Source organism: Oncorhynchus masou, chromosome 31, assembly GCF_036934945.1.
Source record: "Oncorhynchus masou masou isolate Uvic2021 chromosome 31, UVic_Omas_1.1, whole genome shotgun sequence".
In the NCBI taxonomy this organism is placed as follows: Eukaryota; Metazoa; Chordata; class Actinopteri; order Salmoniformes; family Salmonidae; genus Oncorhynchus; species Oncorhynchus masou.
The window spans coordinates 11,476,905-11,500,812 of NC_088242.1; the positions used below are offsets into that span (position 1 = coordinate 11,476,905).

General features: G+C 44.5%; 1 protein-coding gene across 2 annotated transcripts in view; it reads left to right on the forward strand.

The window, feature by feature from the left end:
• Positions 1-358: 358 nt before the first annotated feature.
• The window catches only part of LOC135523409 (ras-related protein Rab-40B-like), a 39,320-nt gene continuing 15,770 nt past the window's right edge, over positions 359-23,908 (forward strand). The window contains exons 1-3 of one of the 2 annotated variants that reach the window (XM_064950060.1): positions 359-645; positions 850-1,088; positions 22,708-22,768. In XM_064950060.1, coding sequence (XP_064806132.1) covers positions 947-1,088; positions 22,708-22,768 — 203 coding nt within the window. In that variant the 5' untranslated portion in view covers positions 359-645; positions 850-946. Of the gene's footprint in view, positions 1,089-22,707; positions 22,769-23,908 lie in introns of both variants that reach the window. The other variant, XM_064950059.1, reaches the window with a different exon arrangement.

A 23,908-nucleotide genomic window follows, 5' to 3' on the forward strand; every position in this document is an offset into this window, starting at 1 on the left:
TTGTTGTCTGAATATAAGAATGTCCGTAAATCCGTGGAACTGTTCTGCGCTTGGCTACGTCAGAAATCGTGCCCAGCCAAAACACAACAAACCAAGCCACGCTGTCCACTGCCAAACCAGTGGCTGCTGCGGGCGCCCACAAATACTGACCCGGAATCAGTTCAAGCAGCCGTCATCGGTCATCCTATCCCTTCCTACAGGGTTAAAATCCCTAACACTGATCTCTAATCAGGGCTAGCGTTGACTCCAACTCAGACCGAACAAGGCTTGGCAAGCAGCGGTAGTCACACCCCTCTCTTGTATCAAATGGGTATTTAGGGTTTTTGACTGACGTTTGCAGCGACTACTACCGATTCAAGGCTGCCCTAGCAACCCGCTGTATGAGCCAACCAAAGCGGCGCAAGGCTTGACCCTCTGCGGCTACTGGAGACATGCCTGCTTGGAGAGAGGAAACGACAGACATCCGAGAGAGCTGCGGAACAGCGTGGCTGGCGACCCAAAAGCAGGACTATAAAAAAAGGACGCTTCTGGTACTTTAAAGGCACGGTCGCGTGAATGAAGGATTTATGGAAAGAAGATTTGAGCTCAGGAACAGGTTCGGCGTGAGCGGCAAGCTTTGATGTTACAGTGGATTACACTGGAGATGTAGGCTCGTTTTTATACATGTTTAATTACATTGTGTTGTCACTTTCGGTGACCAAATTGACACTTGTAGCTTTCATTCAAGCTTCTATTTTGGATACTTTGTGAGTTACCAGATATTATTTTTGAATCGTAATATAAACAGTCGAAGAACACCACATTCAATTTGACTCTCTTCTTTGCTCCTTTGATTCGTGCGTCACACAGCTCAAATCTCGAGTTGGAGGAGAAACGGAAGAAGTGATCGAACAGTCGTGTACACGGTGTTCCATGATGGAACATAATCATTCTTCACCGTGAGAGGATGAACCACAGAACCAGCCCCGCCAAGGCTTACGATTTTCTGCTCAAGTTTCTCCTGGTCGGGGACAGCGATGTGGGAAAGGGGGAGATACTTGCGAGCCTCGAGGACGGAGCCAGCGAGTCTCCATATGGCTACAACATGGGTGAGTGTCCAGTTTACAACAGTGTAAATACAAAGAAACAAACAATACATTTTCATTTCAAACATTTTATTTATAGAAAATTTAATTAACATTACTTCTACGCGGTGCTTCTACATCTGATTTGCTTGCTGTTGGTGGTTTTAGGCTGGGTTTCTGTACAGCACTTTGTGACATCAGCTGATGTAAGAAGGGCTTTATAAATACATTTGATTGATTTGATGTTATGATCACCACGAATCGAAATATTGAAAGGAAAATATATTGATTGCGCAACACAAACCAGTGATCACACGCAGTCCATTTTATGTACAACTCGTTATGGCTGGTACAGTACATGTCATCTGAGCCCAGAAAAGCGCAGTGGTCGTCATTCCTTAGCTCGCCAGTGCACATTCTTTAAGTTAAATGCGGTTATATTTGGGATTAGTGGACTAAGACCATGGCTGGGCATGTCATCTTGGACGTCTGCGAGTCAGTGTGTCCCAAATGGTGCACTACTTCTGTGGTGCACTATTATAGTGCACTACTTCTGACTAGGGCCCATATTACTCTGGTCAAAAGTAGTGCCCTATTTAGGGAATATGGTGCCATTTCGGACCAGAGTATGGATAATCATCACTGAAGGACAAGACATATTATGGCCTTTGATGATGTCACCCACCAGTGTCAGAGCTTGACAGTCTTCTAGGGGGGAAAAACAATAGATGTTTTATTACTGGAGATATTGACTGACTTGTTGCATTCTGTCATAAGAGGTTGACTGTAATATTACAGTCATCTGTCAGAGAACTGGTTCCCCCCCATCTCTCTCTGTCTCTGTCCCCATCTCTCTCTCTCTCTGTCCCCATCTCTCTCTCTCTGTCCCCATCTCTCTCTCTCTCTGTCCCCATCTCTCTCTCTCTCTCTGTCCCCATCTCTCTCTCTCTCTCTGTCCCCATCTCTCTCTCTCTCTGTCCCCATCTCTCTCTCTCTCTGTCCCCATCTCTCTCTCTCTCTGTCCCCATCTCTCTCTCTCTCTGTCCCCATCTCTCTCTCTCTCTCTGTCCCCATCTCTCTCTCTCTGTCCCCATCTCTCTCTCTCTGTCCCCATCTCTCTCTCTCTCTCTCTCTGTCCCCATCTCTCTCTCTCTCTCTCTGTCCCCATCTCTCTCTCTCTCTCTCTCTGTCCCCATCTCTCTCTCTCTCTCTCTGTCCCCATCTCTCTCTCTCTGTCCCCATCTCTCTCTCTGTCCCCATCTCTCTCTCTGTCCCCATCTCTCTCTCTCTCTCTCTGTCCCCATCTCTCTCTCTCTCTCTCTCTCTGTCCCCATCTCTCTCTCTCTCTCTCTCTCTCTGTCCCCATCTCTCTCTCTCTCTCTCTCTCTGTCCCCATCTCTCTCTCTCTCTCTCTCCATCTCTCTCTCTCTCTGTCCCCATCTCTCTCTCTCTCTCTCTCTGTCCCCATCTCTCTCTCTCTGTCCCCATCTCTCTCCCCCCATCTCTCTCTCTCTCTAATATCCCTTATCCGCGTCCCTAAATAAGAAATCCACACGATAACGATGTAACGCATGTGCCATAGTGTCCCTTGTACTTGAACATAAAAGGAGTGTAATGAAATCTTGGCCATATAATGTCTCACCACCCATTGATTTTCACAATGCATAACTTGTGTGCTACCCTAAAGGTGGTAGGTAGATGTTGATTTCGGGCATGTCTGAGCTTGTTTCTTCAACCGTGGGAAAACTCTCTCTCTCTAGCGTTGGTTCGAAGGCACGTCCAAGCTTGTTTCTTCAACTGTGGGAAAAGCCTCTCCAGTGTTGGTCGAAGGCAGCTCAGACATCAGACAGCTATTCAGGAAAAGCCCACACCAATGCTTTCCAATAAGTCAATACCTCCAGTACTGCCCGAATGCTGAGGGGAAACAGAAGAGCTACGGCAGGGCATGATAGAATAATTAGGTTGTGAGCATAAATGCATATTTCTGTTCTCTGTAAGTAAACAAACAAAACAATAAAGTGCATCTTATGTTTGTGTATATAATACAGACTTGCTCATCCTGGATATACAGATAGCTGACTCTGCCCAGGATTTTGATGACATGTTAATGAGGTATATGAGAGCAGAGTGTACCTCGGGGACTGACTCTTCTAGTTCCAGGCCTGGGGAGGGAGTATCTCAGGGACTGACTCTTCTAGTTCCAGGCCTGGGGAGGGAGTACCTCAGGGACTGACTCTTCTAGTTCCAGGCCTGGGGAGAGAGTACCTCAGGGACTGACTCTTCTAGTTCCAGGCCTGGGGAGGGAGTACCTCAGGGACTGACTCTTCTAGTTCCAGGCCTGGGGAGGGAGTACCTCAGGGACTGACTCTTCTAGTTCCAGGCCTGGGGAGGGAGTACCTCAGGGACTGACTCTTCTAGTTCCAGGCCTGGGGAGGGAGTACCTCAGGGACTGACTCTTCTAGTTCCAGGCCTGGGGAGGGAGTACCTCAGGGACTGACTCTTCTAGTTCCAGGCCTGGGGAGAGAGTACCTCAGGGACTGACTCTTCTAGTTCCAGGCCTGGGGAGAGAGTATCTCAGGGACTGACTCTTCTAGTTCCAGGCCTGGGGAGGGAGTATCTCAGGGACTGACTCTTCTAGTTCCAGGCCTGGGGAGAGAGTATCTCAGGGACTGACTCTTCTAGTTCCAGGCCTGGGGAGGGAGTATCTCAGGGACTGACTCTTCTAGTTCCAGGCCTGGGGAGGGAGTACCTCAGGGACTGACTCTTCTAGTTCCAGGCCTGGGGAGAGAGTACCTCAGGGACTGACTCTTCTAGTTCCAGGCCTGGGGAGGGAGTATCTCAGGGACTGACTCTTCTAGTTCCAGGCCTGGGGAGGGAGTACCTCAGGGACTGACTCTTCTAGTTCCAGGCCTGGGGAGAGAGTACCTCAGGGACTGACTCTTCTAGTTCCAGGCCTGGGGAGAGAGTACCTCAGGGACTGACTCTTCTAGTTCCAGGCCTGGGGAGGGAGTATCTCAGGGACTGACTCTTCTAGTTCCAGGCCTGGGGAGGGAGTATCTCAGGGACTGACTCTTCTAGTTCCAGGCCTGGGGAGAGAGTACCTCAGGAAGAATGTTGGCTAGGTTACTTTCTTAGTGTAATTTGTTAGGTTCTAGTTACCTAACAAATTTTAATTAGGAAAGTAACTTTTGGATTACCTAAACGCCATAAAGTAATCTGATTACTTTTAGACTATGTTCCCCTTAAGAGGCATTAGAAAAAATACAAACATTTCAATTGAATGACATCTATATCTAAGATAAATCAATGTTAGAGTTTTACATAGCTGGCCATAAATGTGTTGCGTTTTACTTTATGCGTTGGTTTCCCACTAGATGGGAAAGCTGAAAAGTCAAAATTGGCTGTATTGTAAAAAATGTATGAAAACAAAAATGATCTTTTTGGTCTTAATTTAAAGGTAACGGTTAGGCGTTATGGTTAGCAGTGTGGTTAGGTTTAAAATCCGGTTTTATGACTTTGTGGCTGTGCCACCCACTGGGCGCACCACGTCATTTCATCATGGATAATATTTGGTTGAGACTTTGATAATGAGATTACAACCTATATTCACCCACACAAAAAGACAGCCAAACGTCAGTTGAATTAACACTATGCGTTCTACCATCTAAAAGCACTACCAAATTCCAATGGAACAAAACTATGTCCGAATTTTGGTTTAGTTGTCACAACATGTCTAATAACTTTGCTTTCCACCCGTTAAAAACCACAGCAAAGTTGAAAATGTTAATAGAATGTCAGATATTTGGTTTATTTATTCAACAGATTGTGTTATAACTTTATCTGACAGCAGAACCAAATGACCTGAATGACGGTTGAGATTACATTAAACCTACATGGTGCAAGTGATCAATGCCGTTGGAGATTCTGTACAGATTATCACAGTCCTGTGACGACCTATTCATGCTATCTTGAACATGCACACTTTAAATGATTATATAAGATATTATATATATAATATTATATATATTAGTTATGAGTAACCTCAATGTGGGCATGTATGTTTTATTCAATTATGGTTGAATGTTACATTAGTTTGTAAAATGGACTTAACTTCAGGCAATTTACTGGATTACAAAAGTAATATTGTTTTTGGTTGACAACACAACCAAATATCAACATTCAACTGAAATGTATTTGTTGTTTGGATAGTTCCATCTGAGCCACTGGTTTAATCCCAGTCTTTAACTTTTATTTTAGGTTGAGTTGGAGATATGAATCCTTGTTAATAAGACATTTATTGTACTTCAAAAATGATATTGAATTGTGTTTGGTTGTCAACACAACCAAATGTCAACATTTGAAGGAGTTTTAGCTTGTCCCGAAGCCACTCCTGCATTGTCTTGGCTGTGTGCTTAGGTTTGTTGCCCTGTTGGAAGGTGAACCTTTGCCCCAGTCTGAGGTCCTGAGCGCTCTGGTGTAGGTTTTCATCAAGGATCTCTCTGTACTTTGGTCCATTCATCGTTTTCTCGACCCTGACTAGTCCCTCAGTCCCTGCCACTGAACAACATCCCCACAACATGATGCTGCTACCACTGTGCTTCACCGTAGGGATGGTGCCACCACCATGCTTCACTAGTCCCTCAGTCCCTGCTGCTGAACAACATCCCCACAACATGATGCTGCTACCACTGTGCTTCACCGTAGGGATGGTGCCACCACCATGCTTCACTAGTCCCTCAGTCCCTGCCGCTGAACAACATCCCCACAACATGATGCTGCTACCACTGTGCTTCACCATAGGGATGGTGCCACCACCATGCTTCACTAGTCTCCCAGTCCCTGCCGCTGAACAACATCCCCACAACATGATGCTGCCACCACCATGCTTCACCGTAGGGATGGCGCCACCACCATGCTTCACCGTAGGGATGGTGCCACCACCATGCTTCACTAGTCCCTCAGTCCCTGCGGCTGAACAACATCCCCACAACATGATGCTGCTACCACTGTGCTTCACCGTAGGGATGGTGCCACCACCATGCTTCACTAGTCTCCCAGTCGCTGCCACTGAACAACATCGCCTCAACATGATGCTGCCACCACTGTGCTTCACCGTAGGAATGGTGCCACCACCATGCTTCACTAGTCCCTTAGTCCCTGTCACTGAACAACATCCCCACAACATGATGCTGCTACCACCATGCTTCACTAGTCTCCCAGTCCCTGCCACTGAACAACATCTCCACAACATGATGCTGGTTTTTGGCTTGGTTTTTGCTATGACATGCACTGTCCACTGGGGAAGCTTTCATAGACAGCTGTGTGCCTTTCCAAATCATGTCCAATCAATTGAATTTACCACAGTTGGTCTCCAATCAAGTTGAAGAAACATCTCAAGGATGATCAATGGAAACAGGAGCTCAATTTTTCGGTCTGGCTTCTACACAGTATTCTATTACAACTCATCTATTAGATATTGTAGGAAACCACTAGGTACGTTTATGATTTGGTAGCTTTGAGAGAGGAGTAGAGACAGAGGGACAGGGACAGAGATAATAGGGTGAGAGAGGAATAGAGACACAGGGACAGAGATAATAGGGTGAGAGAGGAATAGAGACAGAGGGACAGGGACAGAGATAATAGGGTGAGAGAGGAATAGAGACAGAGATAATAGGGCGAGAGAGGAATAGAGGGACAGGGACAGAGATAATAGGGCGAGAGAGGAATAGAGGGACAGGGACAGAGATAATAGGGTGAGAGAGGAATAGAGACAGAGGGACAGGGACAGAGATAATAGGGCGAGAGAGGAATAGAGACAGAGGGACAGGGACAGAGATAATAGGGTGAGAGAGGAATAGAGGGACAGGGACAGAGATAATAGGGCGAGAGAGGAATCGAGGGACAGGGACAGAGATGATGGGAGAGTCCGTTGTCACTACTACTAATTTACTGGGAATATACTAGAAGCTTGTAACGCCTCCATGATGTCTATTAACAGTACTGTCTGGTTGAGAGTTCACAACCCGCTGTGACTATTTAAACGTACCCAAACTAGAAAACGTGGACAGGTGGCAGCATTCGCGCAAAACTGGAAGCAAAAACCACCACATTAACCATGTCAAAGTGACTGGGAATAAGGACCAATACAAACAGTGTAGTTATTCCCTCCATAAGGCAATCAAACAGGAAAACGGTCAGTATAGAGACAAAGTGGAGTCGCAATTCAACGGCTCAAACACAGGGTATGTGGGAGGGTCTATAGACAATCATGGACTAGGAAGGGAAAACCAGTCGCGTCGCGGATACCGACGTCTTGCTTCTGGACAAGCACCTTCTTCACCCACTTCGAGGACAACACCGTGCCACCGACGTGGCCTGCTACAAGGACTGTGGGCTCTCCTTCTCCATGGCCGACGTGAGTAAGACATTTTAAGAGTGTTAACCCTCACAAGGCTGCCAGCCCAGACGGCATCCCCAGCCGCGTCCTCAGAGCTTGCACAGACCAGCTAGCTGGTGTTTTTCTGGACATATTCAATCTCTCCCCATCTCAGTCTGCTGTCTCCACATGCTTCAATATGTCAACTATTGTTCCTGTACCCAAGAAAGCAAAGGTAACTGAACTAAATGACTATCGCCCATAGCTCTCACTTCTGTCATTATGAAGTGCTTTGAGAGGCTAGTTAATAAGGACCATATCACCTCTACCTTACCTGACACCCTAGACACACTTCAATTTGCTTACCGCCCCAATAGAGCCACAGACGATGCAATCTCACTGCACACTGCCCACTGCCCTATCCAATCTGGACAAGAGGAATATCTAATGTAAGATTGCTGTTCATTAACTATAGCTCAGCATTCAACACCCAGAGGGTGGTGGTGTCTGCCCAATGTATCACCGTGGGCAAACTTCCTGCCCTCTAGGACACCTACAGCACCCGTTGTCGCAGGAAGGCCAAAAAAATCATCAAGGACATCAACCACCTGAGCGAGGTCAGTACAGGTGCATCAAAGCTGGGACCGAGAAGCTGTTTTTCAGTCTCTAGCTCAAGGCCATCAGACTGTTAAATAGCCATCACTAGCCAGCTTCCACCCAGTTACGCAACCCTGCACCTTAGAAGCTGCTGCCCTATATACATAGACTTGGAGTCACTGGTCACTTTAATAATGTAACACTAGTCACTTTAATAATGTTTACATACTGCTTTACTCATCTCATATGTATGCACTGTTTTCTATTCTACTGTATTTAAGTCAATGCCACCCCCGACAGTGCTCAGTCTAATATTTATATATTTATTAATTTCATTCTTCTAGATTTGTGTGTATTGTTGTGAATTCTTAGATATTACTGTACTGTTGGTGCTACAGTAGGAAAACAAGCATTTTGCTACACCTGCAATAACATCTGCTAAATGTATGTGTATGTGACCAATAGAATTTGATTTGATTTCCAGACAGACTTCCACATTCCCCTGGTTAGGGAGCTTCTCCAGGGTGAAAGGAGTCTGTCATAGCCTGCCCTAAACAGAGAGGGTGTACATCCTAACTGAGTCTGTCGTAGCCTGCCCTAAACAGAGAGGGTATACATCCTAACTGAGTCTGTCGTAGCCTGCCCTAAACAGAGAGGGTATACATCCTGAGTCTGTCATAGCCTGCCCTAAACAGAGAGGGTATACATCCTAACTGAGTCTGTCATAGCCTGCCCTAAACAGAGAGGGTGTACATCCTAACTGAGTCTGTCATAGCCTGCCCTAAACAGAGAGGGTATACATCCTAACTGAGTCTGTCATAGCCTGCCCTAAACAGAGCAGAGAGGGTATACATTCTAACTGAGTCTGTCATAGCCTGCCCTAAACAGAGAGGGTATACATCCTAACTGAGTCTGTCATAGCCTGCCCTAAACAGAGCAGAGAGGGTATACATCCTAACTGAGTCTGTCATAGCCTGCCCTAAACAGAGAGGGTATACATCCTAACTGAGTCTGTCGTAGCCTGCCCTAAACAGAGAGGGTATACATCCTAACTGAGTCTGTCATAGCCTGCCCTAAACAGAGAGGGTATACATCCTAACTGAGTCTGTCATAGCCTGCCCTAAACAGAGAGGGTATACATCCTAACTGAGTCTGTCGTAGCCTGCCCTAAACAGAGAGGGTATACATCCTAACTGAGTCTGTCATAGCCTGCCCTAAACAGAGAGGGTATACATCCTAACTGAGTCTGTCATAGCCTGCCCTAATCAGAGAGGGTGTACATCCTAACTGAGTCTGTCATAGCCTGCCCTAAACAGAGAGGGTATACATCCTAACTGAGTCTGTCATAGCCTGCCCTAAACAGAGAGGGTATACATCCTAACTGAGTCTGTCGTAGCCTGCCCTAAACAGAGAGGGTATACATCCTAACTGAGTCTGTCATAGCCTGCCCTAAACAGAGAGGGTATACATCCTATCTCAGGACTTTACAGAGGGTCATAAAGTTTTAAAGAATATTCATATTTTTTTTACAAACCCAAGAGCTCGTTGCGTTCATTGCATTACGAATTCCATTCTGTGAGCGGTGAGTCAGACAGGCTACCAACACACAGTGGATAAGGAAACTGTCCATTATGTAAGAACAACAACCTGGTAGATGGAGAAAGTGTTTTTACAGTGTGTATGTGTCCCAAATGGCAGGGCTCTGGCCACAATTAGTGCACTGTGTTCTTGTTTTTCTTCAATATTGTGTTTTTTTTTCTGCTCTGTGACATTCAGAATGTGTCACTCTATTTAGACACCTCCTGAGGGAGACTTCCCAACATGCAATGCTGAGCACTTTGGAGATTCAGGGAAGGTGTTATGGGGTATAAATGTAAAACCTCATCAACAACAGTGTTTGTTTTTATTTTCTTTAACTGATGTTTGTTTGACTGATTCCTAGAGGGAGCTGTATAAAAGGCAGTTAGTCTGAGTCCCAAATGGGACCCTATTTCCTATTGAGCCCTGTTCAAAAGTAGTGCACCATATAGTGGATAGGGATCTATTTGGGACGCAAACATGGTTTTCCTCAGAGGACCTTAGTTAGCTGCTAATTACCTCATTTTCTCTCTTTAGTGTTTCTTTCCTAATGTTCTCATTACAACAACACCAACCGTCGTCATCTGGAGGGAGTCGAAGGTCGGTGTGAAGTCATTCCTTTATTCCCGTGGGAAGTGTGTGTGTGTGTGTGTGTGTGTGTGTGTTTCTACTCCGATTTGTTATTCCTTCATTAAGAAGACTTTATGAAAACACTGCGACATTGTGATGTGCTTCTGAAAACAGAAATATTTGACAGGTTTTCCTGATTATAGTATAATCAGAGTAGTGGCAGTTATCAACTTAATATTCTGGAGAATCCAATAAGGGACACATGGCAAGCTCCCTCGGAAGAATTTAAATGACATTTTGGTAAACCTATTACCTGAGGTATACCAATTAAGAGACAAATTAATGTTTTCCAAACTTATTTTGAGGTTTGTCTCTACATTGCTACTTTAAGATGAAGTTCTGTCTGACTTTTGCTGCTTGAATGACGTGTTGGTTTCTACATTGAAAGCATGGACAAAATCCACACGCTGAAGAATGTGTGGGAATTCTCTGGGTGTTCTCTTGCACTACCAGTGAAATCTGTTGTATGTTTTTGTACACTACAATTTTTCCTGGTCGTATTGACATGGTTTGTTGAGTGTGGCCCTGCTCGGTTTTTGCTGGTATCACAGGATATGATGAATCTGATGTGTGTTTTATATAGGAGCCACAGTTTCCTCCACCTCCCGGCTGGTTTGGCTTGTTTTAAACACCATGGAACAGAGGCTGTGTGTTCCCCACATGGCACCCTATTCCCTATACAGTGCACTATTTTCCACCAGAGCACTATGGGCCCTAGTCAAACGTAGTGCATTGTATAGGGAATAGGGTGCCATTTAGGATGCAGGCAGTGTTCCCCCTTCAGTGCTCTGGACAATCATTTCTGTTGCCGTTAGGCTACTAAATGTGGAATCAACAGGATCCAACGTTCATCTCAGTTTTGGGTCAGTTCTACTGAAATAAAGGGAGAGTAGAAGCATTTCTGTGGTCAGCAGGTCTCCATAGCCAGAGACAGATGTTTCAGTCCCAAATCATACCCTATAGGGCTCTCGTCAAAAATCGTGTACTATGTAGGGAACAGCGTACCATTTGGGATGCGCACAGAGAGTGAGCTGGGCGGTCTGGATGAGATGATGGCTGAGTTGGAGCACAGACAGTGGAGTGACCACAGACCCCAGAAGCAGTGGAACAGTTGGAACACAGACAGTGGAGTGACCACAGACCCCAGAAGCAGTGGAACAGTTGGAACACAGACAGTGGAGTGACCACAGACCCCAGAAGCAGTGGAACAGTTGGAACACAGACAGTGGAGTGACCACAGACCCCAGAAGCAGTGGAACAGTTGGAACACAGACAGTGGAGTGACCACAGACCCCAGAAGCAGTGGAACAGTTGGAACACAGACAGTGGAGTGACCACAGACCCCAGAAGCAGTGGAACAGTTGGAACACAGACAGTGGAGTGACCACAGACCCCAGAAGCAGTGGAACAGTTGGAACACAGACAGTGGAGTGACCACAGACCCCAGAAGCAGTGGAACAGTTGGAACACAGACAGTGGAGTGACCACAGACCCCAGAAGCAGTGGAACAGTTGGAACACAGACAGTGGAGTGACCACAGACCCCAGAAGCAGTGGAACAGTTGGAACACAGACAGTGGAGTGACCACAGACCCCAGAAGCAGTGGAACGGTTGGAACACAGACAGTGGAGTGACCACAGACCCCAGAAGCAGTGGAACGGTTGGAACACAGACAGTGGAGTGACCACAGACCCCAGAAGCAGTGGAACGGTTGGAACACAGACAGTGGAATGACCACAGAGATTCTAGAATCCCTCTGCTCCAACAGAATCCTTCCATAAACTGTTGTTGAGGTCGCAGGCCACAGAACCGTTCCAAACCAAAATAGATCACTTGATTATAGTTCAGAACACACACATACAGGGAAAGAGTCACGCATGTACAAAGACAGAAGTACTAAATTACTGCGTGGTAATATCAGCATGGAGGGCCAAAACTCCATACCATCAAAACAGGATGACATTTCAGGCGTCCTTTCAAACAGCTCTTACACTAAAAGGGCATTTTCATAAATTTCACAGTATTATTCCAACCTCATTGTGAGACAAATCACATTTTTGACTGGACTGGGCCTTTAACAGAAGGCGAGGGAGGAGAGGAAAAGAGAGTGGGAAGGAGGAGAGCTATTGAGCCCTACAGTAATCGTACTGAAAGAAAGTGCATGCCATCAGTAACAGATGGCAGAGAGGTGAGATGGAGGGATGAAGGTTGACAGAAGGAGGGATGAGGGTTGACAGAAGGAGGGATGAGGGTTGACAGAAGGAGGGATGAAGGTTGACAGAAGGAGGGATGAACGTTGACAGAAGGAGGGATGAACGTTGACAGAAGGAGGGATGAATGTTGACAGATGGAGTGATGAACGTTGACAGAAGGAGGGATGAACGTTGACAGATGGAGTGATGAACGTTGACAGAAGGAGGGATGAACGTTGACAGATGGAGTGATGACGGTTGACAGATGGAGTGATGACGTTGACAGATGGAGTGATGAATGTTGACAGAAGGAGGGAAAGGGGGGAGTGACCTGCAGGATTCAGCCTTACTGTAGTAGGTGACTGACTAGATGTGTGCCAAATGGCACCATGTTTCCTCTGTGGTGCACTTCTGTTCACCAGAGCCCATAGGGAATCAACCAACCTAATGCAGCTGTTTTCTTATTGTCTGGATACGTAGAGCTACACTAATCATACAACAATTACTCTGACATATCCTAACCTAGAGAGAGCATTTACTTTTACACAGAAAGTATACTGTGTGGTGTGTGTGTGTGTGTGACCAGGTCTGCCAGGCAACGTAGGGCGCTAGGGCAGCAGGTCACCCTAACGATTAAAGTGTTGGGCCACTAACCGAAAGGTTTCTCGTTCCACTCACCAAGCTGACTCGCTGAAAAATGTGCAGATATGAGCTTGAGCCAGGCACCAGGGTCGCTGTCAATAATGGCTGATCACTGGCCGTGACCCCACTCTCTCAGAGAGTGCACTTGTACAAATATAAGCACCCCATATTTGACCTCTGATGATGCATGTCAACAGACATAATAATGATTATCATAACCCCTTACATAATGTCGCCTCTCCACAATGTTTTGTGTATAAGGCTGTATGTGCTAGGCTTTGGGTTTTTCTCAAAATAACCCTTCAGACTCCTGAGGGGCCCTCATGGAAACTGTCTCTCAAAATAACCCTTCGGGCTCCTGAGGGGCCCTCATATGGAAACTGTCTCTCAAAATAACCCTTCGGGCTCCTGAGGGGCCCTCATGAAAACTGTCTCTCAAAATAACCCTTCGGGCTCCTGAGGGGCCCTCATATGGAAACTGTCTCTGCCAGTTTTAACTGGAGCTGCCACCTCACACAGAGTTTCATAAGAGTCAGAATCACATCAACTATCATTCAATAGACATAAACAAGGATGTACAGAGCCTTTGGAAAGTACTCAGACCCTTGTTTTTCCACACTTTATTACGTTACAGCCTTATTCTAAAATTGATTAAATGTGGGGGGGTTTGGAGATCATTCCCTTGTTGAAATGGCTGAGAAATCTACACATTAAAGAACAATTATTCAGGCTGCAGCTGTTTTTAAACACTTTAGTCTGGTAAACGCATCCGGTCTAAAAACATTTCCGAGTGGTACTCTGAAGTATCCATTATAACAACCTACACCTCAGACAGAGGCTTTCTGTCGACTGACTATCCAGCAAACGGACCGGCGTCCACAGAGAGGCACAACAAAGGCATACACTCGTAAATATGTACATTGAAATTTATTTTCGAATGAGCGGTTGTTCATGTTCAATGTATAGGCATTTCCATGAGTGTAGTGTAGTCAACTGTATGTACTTGAATCCACTCTCAGTTTCCTGCTCTTGATCTCAGTCCCCACCCCCTTTCCGTTGTCTACCAAGCCGTCATAACGGTTTAGTCCGCTAGGGACTTTTTTTTGTATCATGTAGTAACCAATGTATAACATTTTTTGTGTGTGTGTGTGTTTTATGTAAACCTGTGATTGATTAAGTTAGTTAGTAAATAAATAATTTGTATATTGCTGAGTCATGATTCTATGCTAGGGTTCTTGCAGATATCCAAGGATTTGCGACGTTCAGTAATGAGACTGATGAGGTAATAATACATTAAGTGACTGTAATCGATAAGATATGAAAATATCTGAAGAGTTATATTCGGAAATTGACACTATATAAACACCACTTTTCCGTGGTGCCCCGACTTCCTAGTTAAAGTTACATGATTAGTTAAATTGTGTAATTCAATTACACAGAGAATTGATTTGATAATATAAAGTCTTCACATTTAATGATATGAAACACTACAACAGGGTCCACCTGTGGTAAATGAAATTGATTGGACATGATTTGGAAAGGCACACACCTGTCTATATAAGGTGCCATAGTTGACAGTGCATGTCAGAGCAAAAACCAAGCCATGACAAATATGACTCTATTCGCTAACAGGACAGTGTGCCTGACTGTATTGAGTGAGTAACTAATGTGTAGATGTGTTTGTCCTTGTTAAATTAGAGGAGTCTAGCTGAGCTCTTGTATGTTATTGCGTGTGAGCGTACGTGTGCGCACACGTGCGTGTGTGTGTGAGTGTGTGTGTGTGTGTGTGTGTGTGTGTGTGTGTGTGTGTGTGTGTGTGTGTGTGTGAGTGCACGTGTGTGTGTGTGAGTGCACGTGTGTGTGTGTGAGTGCACGTGTGTGTGTGTGAGTGCACGTGTGTGTGTGTGAGTGCACGTGTGTGTGTGTGAGTGCGCGTGTGTGTGTGTGAGTGCGCGTGTGTGTGTGAGTGCGCGTGTGTGTGTGAGTGCGCGTGTGTGTGTGTGCATGCGTGCGTGCGTTTATGGACACATACTGTAGCCATGCGTTTGTGTGAATCTTCCTCAGGGTGTCAGCACAAACTACACTATGTCCAATCCAATTACACAATGTCAAGTCAGAGACAGACCGATCCAAACCCAACCAGACAGTTGAGGCAGCACAGAGAGGCCGGAACGACACCTAGAGGGATGCGTTATGGGTACAGGTCGTGAGGAGGGCGGTTGCCAGGGGTGACAGTTTGACTGGTGAACTGACTCTTGATGTGGAGGAAAAGCATTAAATGCCACCTGTGATTTGCCAGCTGCCATTGGTATCCATTATTACGATGCGATACAGCCCATTATTACGATGCGATACAGCCCATTATTACGATACAGTCCATTATTACGATGCGATACAGTCCATTATTACGATACAGCCCATTATTACGATGCGATAAGCCCATTATTACGATACAGTCCATTATTACGATGCGATACAGCCCATTATTACGATGCAGTCCATTATTACGATGCGATACAGCCCATTATTACGATGTGATACATCCCATTATTATGATGCGATAAGCCCATTATTACGATGCGATACAGCCCATTATTACGATGCAGTCCATTATTACGATGCGATACAGCCCATTATTACGATGCGATACAGCCCATTATTATGATGCGATAAGCCCATTATTACGATGCGATAAGCCCATTATTACGATACAGCCCATTATTACGATGTGATACAGCCCATTATTATGATGCGATAAGCCCATTATTATGATGCGATACAGCCCATTATTACGATAAGCCCATTATTACGATGTGATACAGCCCATTATTACGATGTGATACAGCCCATTATTATGATGCGATACAGCCCATTATTACGATACAGCCCATTATTACGATGCGATACAGCCCATTATTACGATGTGGTACAGCCCATTATTACGATACAGCCCATTATTACGATACAGTCCATTATTACGATGCAATACAGCCCATTATTACGATGTGATACATCCCATTATTACGATGTGATACATCCCATTATTATGATGTGATACAGCCCATTATTACGATGTGATACAGCCCATTATTACGATGCGATACAGTCCATTATTACGATGTGATACAGCCCATTATTACGATACAGCCCATTATTACGATACAGTCCATTATTACGATACAGTCCATTATTACGATGCGATACAGCCCATTATTACGATGCGATACAGCCCATTATTACGATGCGATACAGCCCATTATTACGATGCGATACAGCCCATTATTACGATGTGATACAGCCCATTATTACGATACAGCCCATTATTACGATACAGTCCATTATTACGATGCGATACAGTCCATTATTACGATGCGATGTCATCTACAAAATTGCTTCCAACACTCTTCTCAGCAAACTGGATGCAGTTTATCACAGTGCCATCCGTTTTGTCACTAAAGCACCTTATACTACCCACCACTGCGACTTGTATGCTCTAGTCGGCTGGCCCTCGCTACATATTCGTCGCAAGACCCACTGGCTCCAGGTCGTCTACAAGGCCATGCTAGGTAAAGCTCCGCCTTATCTCAGTTCACTGGTCACGATGGCAACACCCATCCGTAGCACGCGCTCCAGCAGGTGTATCTCACTGATCATCCCTAAAGCCAACACCTCATTCGGCCGCCTTTCGTTCCAGTACTCTGCTGCCTGTGACTGGAACGAATTGCAAAAATCGCTGAAGTTGGAGACCTTTATCTCCCTCACCAACTTCAAACATCAGCTATCTGAGCAGCTAACCGATCGCTGCAGCTGTACATAATCTATTGGTAAATAGCCCACCCATTTTCACCTACCTCATCCCCACAGTTTTTATTTATTTACTTTTCTGCTCTTTTGCACACCAATATCTCTACCTGTACATGATCATTTATCAATCCAGTGTTAATCTGCAATATTGTAATTATTCGCCTACCTCCTCATGCCTTTTGCACACATTGTATATAGACTCCCCTTTTTTTTCTACTGTGTTATTGACTTGTTAATTGTTTACTCCATGTGTAACTCTGTGTTGTCTGTTCACACTGCTAAGCTTTATCTTGGCCAGGTCGCAGTTGTAAATGAGAACTTGTTCTCAACTAGCCTACCTGGTTAAATAAAGGTTAAATAAAAAAAATTACGATGCGATACAGCCCATTATTACGATGCGATACAGCCTATTATTACGATGCGATACACCCCATTATTACGATACAGCCCATTATTACGATGCGATACAGCCCATTATTACGATGCGATACAGCCCATTATTATGATGTGATACAGCCCATTATTACGATGCGATACAGCCCATTATTACGATGCGATACAGCCTATTATTACGATGCGATACACCCCATTATTACGATACAGCCCATTATTACGATGCGATACAGCCCATTATTACGATGCGATACAGCCCATTATTATGATGTGATACAGCCCATTATTACGATGCGATACAGCCCATTATTACGATGCGATACACCCCATTATTACGATACAGCCCATTATTACAATGCGATACAGCCCATTATTACGATGCGATACAGCCCATTATTACGATGCGATACAGCCCATTATTACGATGCGATACAGCCCATTATTACGATGCGATACAGCCCATTATTACGATGCGATACAGCCCATTATTATGATGTGATACAGCCCATTATTACGATGCGATACAGCACATTATTATGATGTGATACAGCCCATTATTACGATGTGATACAGCCCATTATTATGTTGCGATACAGCCCATTATTACGATACAGCCCATTATTACGATGCGATACAGACCATTATTATGATGTGATACAGCCCATTATTACGATACAGCCCATTATTACGATGCGATACAGCCCATTATTACGATGCGATACAGCCCATTATTACGATGCGATACAGCCCATTATTACGATGCGATACAGCCCATTATTACGATGTGATACAGCCCATTATTACGATACAGCCCATTATTACGATACAGTCCATTATTACGATGCGATACAGTCCATTATTACGATGCGATGTCATCTACAAAATTGCTTCCAACACTCTTCTCAGCAAACTGGATGCAGTTTATCACAGTGCCATCTGTTTTGTCACTAAAGCACCTTATACTACCCACCACTGCGACTTGTATGCTCTAGTCGGCTGGCCCTCGCTACATATTCGTCGCAAGACCCACTGGCTCCAGGTCGTCTACAAGGCCATGCTAGGTAAAGCTCCGCCTTATCTCAGTTCACTGGTCACGATGGCAACACCCATCCGTAGCACGCGCTCCAGCAGGTGTATCTCACTGATCATCCCTAAAGCCAACACCTCATTCGGCCGCCTTTCGTTCCAGTACTCTGCTGCCTGTGACTGGAACGAATTGCAAAAATCGCTGAAGTTGGAGACCTTTATCTCCCTCACCAACTTCAAACATCAGCTATCTGAGCAGCTAACCGATCGCTGCAGCTGTACATAATCTATTGGTAAATAGCCCACCCATTTTCACCTACCTCATCCCCACAGTTTTTATTTATTTACTTTTCTGCTCTTTTGCACACCAATATCTCTACCTGTACATGATCATTTATCAATCCAGTGTTAATCTGCAATATTGTAATTATTTGCCTACCTCCTCATGCCTTTTGCACACATTGTATATAGACTCCCCTTTTTTTTCTACTGTGTTATTGACTTGTTAATTGTTTACTCCATGTGTAACTCTGTGTTGTCTGTTCACACTGCTAAGCTTTATCTTGGCCAGGTCGCAGTTGTAAATGAGAACATGTTCTCAACTAGCCTACCTGGTTAAATAAAGGTTAAATAAAAAAAAATAAAAAAAATTACGATGCGATACAGCCCATTATTACGATGCGATACAGCCTATTATTACGATGCGATACACCCCATTATTACGATACAGCCCATTATTACGATGCGATACAGCCCATTATTACGATGCGATACAGCCCATTATTACGATGCGATACAGCCCATTATTACGATGCGATACAGCCCATTATTATGATGTGATACAGCCCATTATTACGATGCGATACAGCCCATTATTACGATGCGATACACCCCATTATTACGATACAGCCCATTATTACGATGCGATACAGCCCATTATTACGATGCGATACAGCCCATTATTACGATGTGATACAGCCCATTATTACGATGTGATACAGCCCATTATTACGATGCGATACAGCCCATTATTATGATGTGATACAGCCCATTATTATGTTGCGATACAGCCCATTATTACGATACAGCCCATTATTACGATGCGATACAGACCATTATTATGATGCGATACAGCCCATTATTACGATGTGATACATCCCATTATTACGATACAGCCCAGTATTACGATGCGATACAGCCCATTATTACGATGTGATACAGCCCATTATTACGATGTGATACAGCCCATTATTACGATGTGATACAGCCCATTATTACGATGCGATACAGCCCATTATTATGATGCGATACAGCCCAGTATTACGATGCGATACAGCCCATTATTACGATGCGATACAGCCCATTATTATGATGTGATACAGCCCATTATTACGATGCGATACAGCCCATTATTACGATGATACAGCCCATTATTACGATACAGCCCATTATTACGATACACCCCATTATTACGATACAGCCCATTATTACGATGCGATACAGCCCATTATTACGATGTGATACAGCCCATTATTACGATGTGATACAGCCCATTATTACGATGTGATACAGCCCATTATTACGATGCGATACAGCCCATTATTATGATGTGATACAGCCCATTATTATGTTGCGATACAGCCCATTATTACGATACAGCCCATTATTACGATGCGATACAGCCCATTATTATGATGCGATACAGCCCATTATTACGATGTGATACAGCCCATTATTACGATGCGATACAGCCCATTATTATGATGTGATACAGCCCATTATTATGTTGCGATACAGCCCATTATTACGATACATCCCATTATTACGATACAGCCCAGTATTACGATGCGATACAGCCCATTATTACGATGTGATACAGCCCATTATTACGATGCGATACAGCCCATTATTACGATGCGATACAGCCCATTATTACGATGCGATACAGCCCATTATTATTATTGATGCGATACAGCCCATTATTATACAGCCCATTATTATGATGCGATACAGCCCATTATTACGATACAGCCCATTATTACGATACAGCCCATTATTACGATGCGATACAGCCCATTATTACGATACAGCCCATTATTACGATGCGATACAGCCCATTATTACGATGCGATACAGCCCATTATTATGATGCGATACAGCCCATTATTACGATGTGATACAGCCCATTATTACGATGCGATACAGTCCATTATTACGATGCGATACAGTCCATTATTACGATGCGATACAGCCCATTATTACGATGCGATACAGCTCATTATTACGATGTGATACAGCCCATTATTACGATGCGATACAGCCCATTATTACGATGCAAATCAAATTGTATTTGTCACATACATGTGGTTAGCAGATGTTAATGCGAGTGTAGCGAAATGCTTGTGCTTCTAGGTACGAACGTGCAGTAATATCTAACAAGTAATCTTAACAATTTCACAACTACCTCATACACACAAGTGTAAAGGAATGAATAATGCAAATGTTACATTTGTGCTGCTCTCATTGACCAAAAGTAAAGCGTGTCTTTTCTGTCATTAATGACTGTAATTATCAGGACCTCGTATTGAGCAGACACACAGTACACTGCTGCTTCCAGACATGGGAAGGCTCTGAGTACATACTGAAGCTTCATCATAATACTCACAGGTTGTGTGTGTGTGTGTGTGTGTGTGTGTGTGTGTGTGTGTGTGTGTGTGTGTGCGTGCGTGTGTGTGCGCTGCTGTCACTATGTAGCTGTCTGTGCTGTGCAGTATGAGTCATTCTCACTGGGTGAGATCCAGTGGGGATTTCATCATCACTACTGTAACTTAACCCTTAGATGGTCATGGATTTAGTTTGATTTCTATGCAAACACATTATTGTCATCTTCACACACACACACACACACGTGTCATTCTGTGGTGATAGCATAACGTCTGTGGGGTGATGGGTTAACATTGGATCTGGTCTCCGGAATCCTGGCCTTTGAGAGACACACACACACACACAGCCTAGGAATCCTGCCCGTTGACCCCACCTACGTGTTTGATGAGAAAATACAGCTGGGTCATGTGAAGTCTCATTACATCTCTGCCACTAAGCACATTAGTGTCTGTATGAGCCAGAACTTGACATTATGCCATCGTAGTCAACAACGTAAGAAGATTTCAAGTACTTAGCTAAATGTTGAAAAGGTCCAGTGTGACGGTTGAAGTGTGTGAGTGTGGTGGCGTGAGTGATTTGTGATAAGAGCTGCGTCTGAGGTCTTTAGGGCCAGGTGTGGAAGCAGCCATCACTTCGCTTAGGAGTCGGGGGGCCCTTCTAATGTCAGGGATTTTCAACAGGATCATATTTCTATCCCAGTGTCACTTTGGAATGTCTAACACTCTAGACTCTGTTTAGGAGTCATCTGAGTGACCTGTGTGTGTGTGTGTGTGTGTGTGTGTGTGCGTGTGTGTGTGTGTGCGTGTGTGTGCGTGTGTGTGTGTGTTTTAATCTGCATGCGTTCATCAGCGTTGCCTCAGTTGCTTCACACGTCTGCCCACCTCCCTCACCACCCTATTCCCCGTTATAGTGCACTACTTTGGACCAGGGCCCATAGGGGATGTAGACATGTTCACTCACTCAGTGTTAAAGTTTAATCTGCTCCCTGCTGGATGGCAGATGGAGAGTTCTTCTTCCACATGTTTCCTCCTGAAACATACAGATCCCCATTAGCATCCTCTTATTCGTCTGTCTGTCTGTCTGTGTCTCACTCTCTGTCTGTCTGTCTGTCTGTGTCTGTCTGTCTGTGTCTCTCTCTCAATTAAATTCAAGGGGCTTTATCGGCATGGGAAACATATTACACATTGCCAAAGCAAGTGAAGTAGATAATAAACCAGTTAAGTGAAATAAACAATACAAATGAACAGTAAACATTACACTCACGAAAGTTCCCAAATAATAAAGACATTTCAAATGTCATTATGTGCAAATAGTTAAAGTACAAAAGGGAAAATAAATAAAGATAAATATGGGTTGTATTTACAATAGCGTTTCTTCTTCAATGGGGTTGCCCTTTTCTTGCCCTTTCTTGCCCTTTTCTTGTGGCAACAAGTCACACATCTTGCTGCGGTGATGGCACACTGTGGTATTTCACCCAGCATATATGGGAGTTTATCAAAATTGGGTTTGTTTTCAAATTCTTTGTGGGTCTGTGTAATGAGGGGAAAATGTGTCTCTAATATGGTCATACATTTATTTGGCAGGAGGTTAGGAAGTGCAGCTCAGTTTCCACAGCCTGTCTTCTCTCTCTCTCCCTCTCATGTAGAATGATCATGACAGTTCGGACATACTGTACAAAGCCTAGATACATTCAGAGTAGACTAAGAGAGATGGTATTAACATCATTTTATGTTGTTGGCAGGAATCGACTACAAGACGACTACGATACTCCTAGATGGAAGAAGAGTCAAGCTGCAGCTCTGGTGAGTGAAGTCACTGAACATACACACATTACCCTGCTAAACTCATCCCATTTCCACCTCAGGGATATTGAAATGTTAAATGTGACTATGGAAGCAATAGGGTTCCATTTGGAACGCATAGGGTTCCATTTGGAACGCATAGGGTTCCATTTGGAACGCATAGGGTTCCATTTGGAACACAATAGGGTTCCATTTGGAACGCAATAGGGTTCCATTTGGAACGCAATAGGGTTCCATTTGGAACGCATAGGGTTCCATTTGGAACGCAATAGGGTTCCATTTGGAACGCAATAGGGTTCCATTTGGAACGCAATAGGGTTCCATTTGGAACGCAATAGGGTTCCATTTGGAACGCAATAGGGTTCCATTTGGAACGCCATTTGGGGTTCCATTTGGAACGCAATAGGGTTCCATTTGGAACGCAATAGGGTTCCATTTGGAACGCATAGGGTTCCATTTGGAACGCATAGGGTTCCATTTGGAACGCATAGGGTTCCATTTGGAACACAATAGGGTTCCATTTGGAAGCAATAGGGTTCCATTTGGAAGCAATAGGGTTCCATTTGGAAGCAATAGGGTTCCATTTGGAACGCATAGGGTTCCATTTGGAACGCATAGGGTTCCATTTGGAACGCAATAGGGTTCCATTTGGAACGCATAGGGTTCCATTTGGAACGCATAGGGTTCCATTTGGAACGCATAGGGTTCCATTTGGAACGCATAGGGTTCCATTTGGAACGCAATAGGGTTCCATTTGGAACGCAATAGGGTTCCATTTGGAACGCAATAGGGTTCCATTTGGAACGCAATAGGGTTCCATTTGGAACGCAATAGGGTTCCATTTGGAACGCAATAGGGTTCCATTTGGGAAGCAATAGGGTTCCATTTGGAAGCAATAGGGTTCCATTGGGAAGCAATAGGGTTCCATTTGGAAGCAATAGGGTTCCATTTGGAAGCAATAGGGTTCCATTTGGAAGCAATAGGGTTCCATTTGGAAGCAATAGGGTTCCATTTGGAAGCAATAGGGTTCCATTTGGGAAGCAATAGGGTTCCATTTGGGAAGCAATAGGGTTCCATTTGGAAGCAATAGGGTTCCATTTGGAAGCAATAGGGTTCCATTTGGGAAGCAATAGGGTTCCA